The sequence below is a fragment of the Arachis hypogaea genome, chromosome 11 (assembly GCF_003086295.3).
Source record: "Arachis hypogaea cultivar Tifrunner chromosome 11, arahy.Tifrunner.gnm2.J5K5, whole genome shotgun sequence".
Classification (NCBI taxonomy): domain Eukaryota; kingdom Viridiplantae; phylum Streptophyta; class Magnoliopsida; order Fabales; family Fabaceae; genus Arachis; species Arachis hypogaea.
The window spans coordinates 18,182,489-18,184,048 of record NC_092046.1 but is presented as its reverse complement, the minus strand read 5'-3'; the positions used below and the strand labels follow the sequence as shown (position 1 = coordinate 18,184,048).

General features: G+C 48.3%; 1 protein-coding gene across 1 annotated transcript; it reads right to left on the bottom strand.

Moving 5' to 3' along the window:
• LOC140176051 (protein MAIN-LIKE 1-like) lies at positions 1–1,190 on the bottom strand. The gene is made up of 4 exons (XM_072205904.1): positions 773–1,190; positions 487–685; positions 282–369; positions 1–189 (listed from the first exon to the last, which is right to left on the bottom strand). Exons 1-4 carry the CDS (start codon positions 1,188–1,190, stop codon positions 1–3), a joined length of 894 nt encoding a protein of 297 aa, XP_072062005.1.
• Positions 1,191–1,560: the final 370 nt, after the last annotated feature.

The window sequence follows — 1,560 nt, the reverse complement described above, 5'->3', positions numbered from 1 at the left end:
TCAGGGCGAGATGTGGACGGGCTGCACCCCTCCAAACTGCGGAAGAACCCTATCTATCTGATGCCACTCTATGACGGCAAAGTAGATAAGGGACGTAACAGACCGCCACAGCGCCATATGCCGAGGCTCCAAAACCTCTGGATGCACAACCTGAAGTACGTCGGGGCTGCTGTACGGCATCCAGATATACTGCACCAAGAACTATACAGTGTCAGGGCAACTCGTGAACCTAACTCGTAAAGTGTGGTTAAATAAAGAAACTTATTAAGTAACATATTGACCTCTCTATCCTGCAACCGGTCTATCCAGAGCCTCCACATCTGAACTCTAGGACCCTTCTCGCTACTGGAAGGGTTGTAACCTGACCACCTGCATCATACACATGTCTTACCGCTACTTAAATGTGTGCTTAGGGTATCCAATACATTATAAATGAACACGTAGTAATGTATAGTAAATTGAAATAGACAAGGCTTAGTACAGTACCTCGAGGCCAATGGCCAGCTGGACGTCTCAAACCCTGCAGGCCTAAACCGAGGAAATCGCCAGAAAATCCATGACTGAAGTAGCTGAAGTGGGCCCGCTAGCTTGATAACATTTCTGTTCGCCACTCGGCACATGCACCGGTACAACCATGCCAGTGCTGCAGAACCCCAGCTGTAGGTCCCCATCTCCTCCAGCCTAGCTACAAACGGAAGCCATCTGATGTGAATGCGGTTGCCGGACTTGTCCGCAAACAGCTGCGTGCCCAACAACATCATGATGTACGCACGGGCATATCGACACACAGTCTCCTTATTAGCTCCCTCCGGGCACTCACTAAAAGTCTCCTGAAACCAGCTGCAGTTGACCGCGTACTTCTGAACCTGGTTAGGAGGAGGTACCACTCCAAGCAACTCCTCGAACCACACCCAGGCTGGACGGCCACCCTGGATGTATATCTGGAACTCTGATAGGCAGCCGCTGACGTAACGCCCGTCCACTGGCAAACCCAGCTGGTATGCCACGTCCTGGAGTGTGATGGTGCACTCTCCGAATGGCATATGAAATGTGTGCGTTTCTGGACGCCATCGCTCGACGAACGCACTGACAAGGGCCTCGTCCAACCGGAACCATCTATCGTTCAGCCTTGCAAGATGGTATAGACCGGCCATCTGAAGGTACGGAACGTATCTGTCATCGAGGAGCATGCCCTGCTGCCGCCGCATGCTCCTGATGCATCGTTGAGGCTGCGGAAGAAATGAACCGCATTATTAGAACCAACTTAATTACCAGTGACAAACATAATCAACACGATAATTCATAAACCAAAAAATCGTACTAAATATGACCGCTTAAAAATCCAAGAACGAGAACCACTTGCATAAACAACTAACATAAGAAACCAGCATAAACCACTGACATGAAAGATCTAACAGAAAACAACCACAACTAAACCGCTAACATAAACCACTAACATAAACCACTAACGTCAACCTCTAACATAAACCACTAACATAAACCGTTAACGTAAACCACTTACATAAACCACTGAGATAAACCACCAACATAAACCACTAA

What these genes read in the sequence shown, in the direction of transcription:
- LOC140176051 (XM_072205904.1), bottom strand. Translation starts at nt 1,190, where the DNA reads ATGCTCCTCGATGACAGATACGTTCCGTACCTTCAGATGGCCGGTCTA. An exon ending in GACTGTGTGTCGATATGCCC is followed by an intron (nt 686 to 772) that starts GTGCGTACATCA and finishes TTCCGTTTGTAG; the next exon opens with CTAGGCTGGAGGAGATGGGG. An exon ending in AGCTGGCCATTGGCCTCGAG is followed by an intron (nt 370 to 486) that starts GTACTGTACTAA and finishes TGTATGATGCAG; the next exon opens with GTGGTCAGGTTACAACCCTT.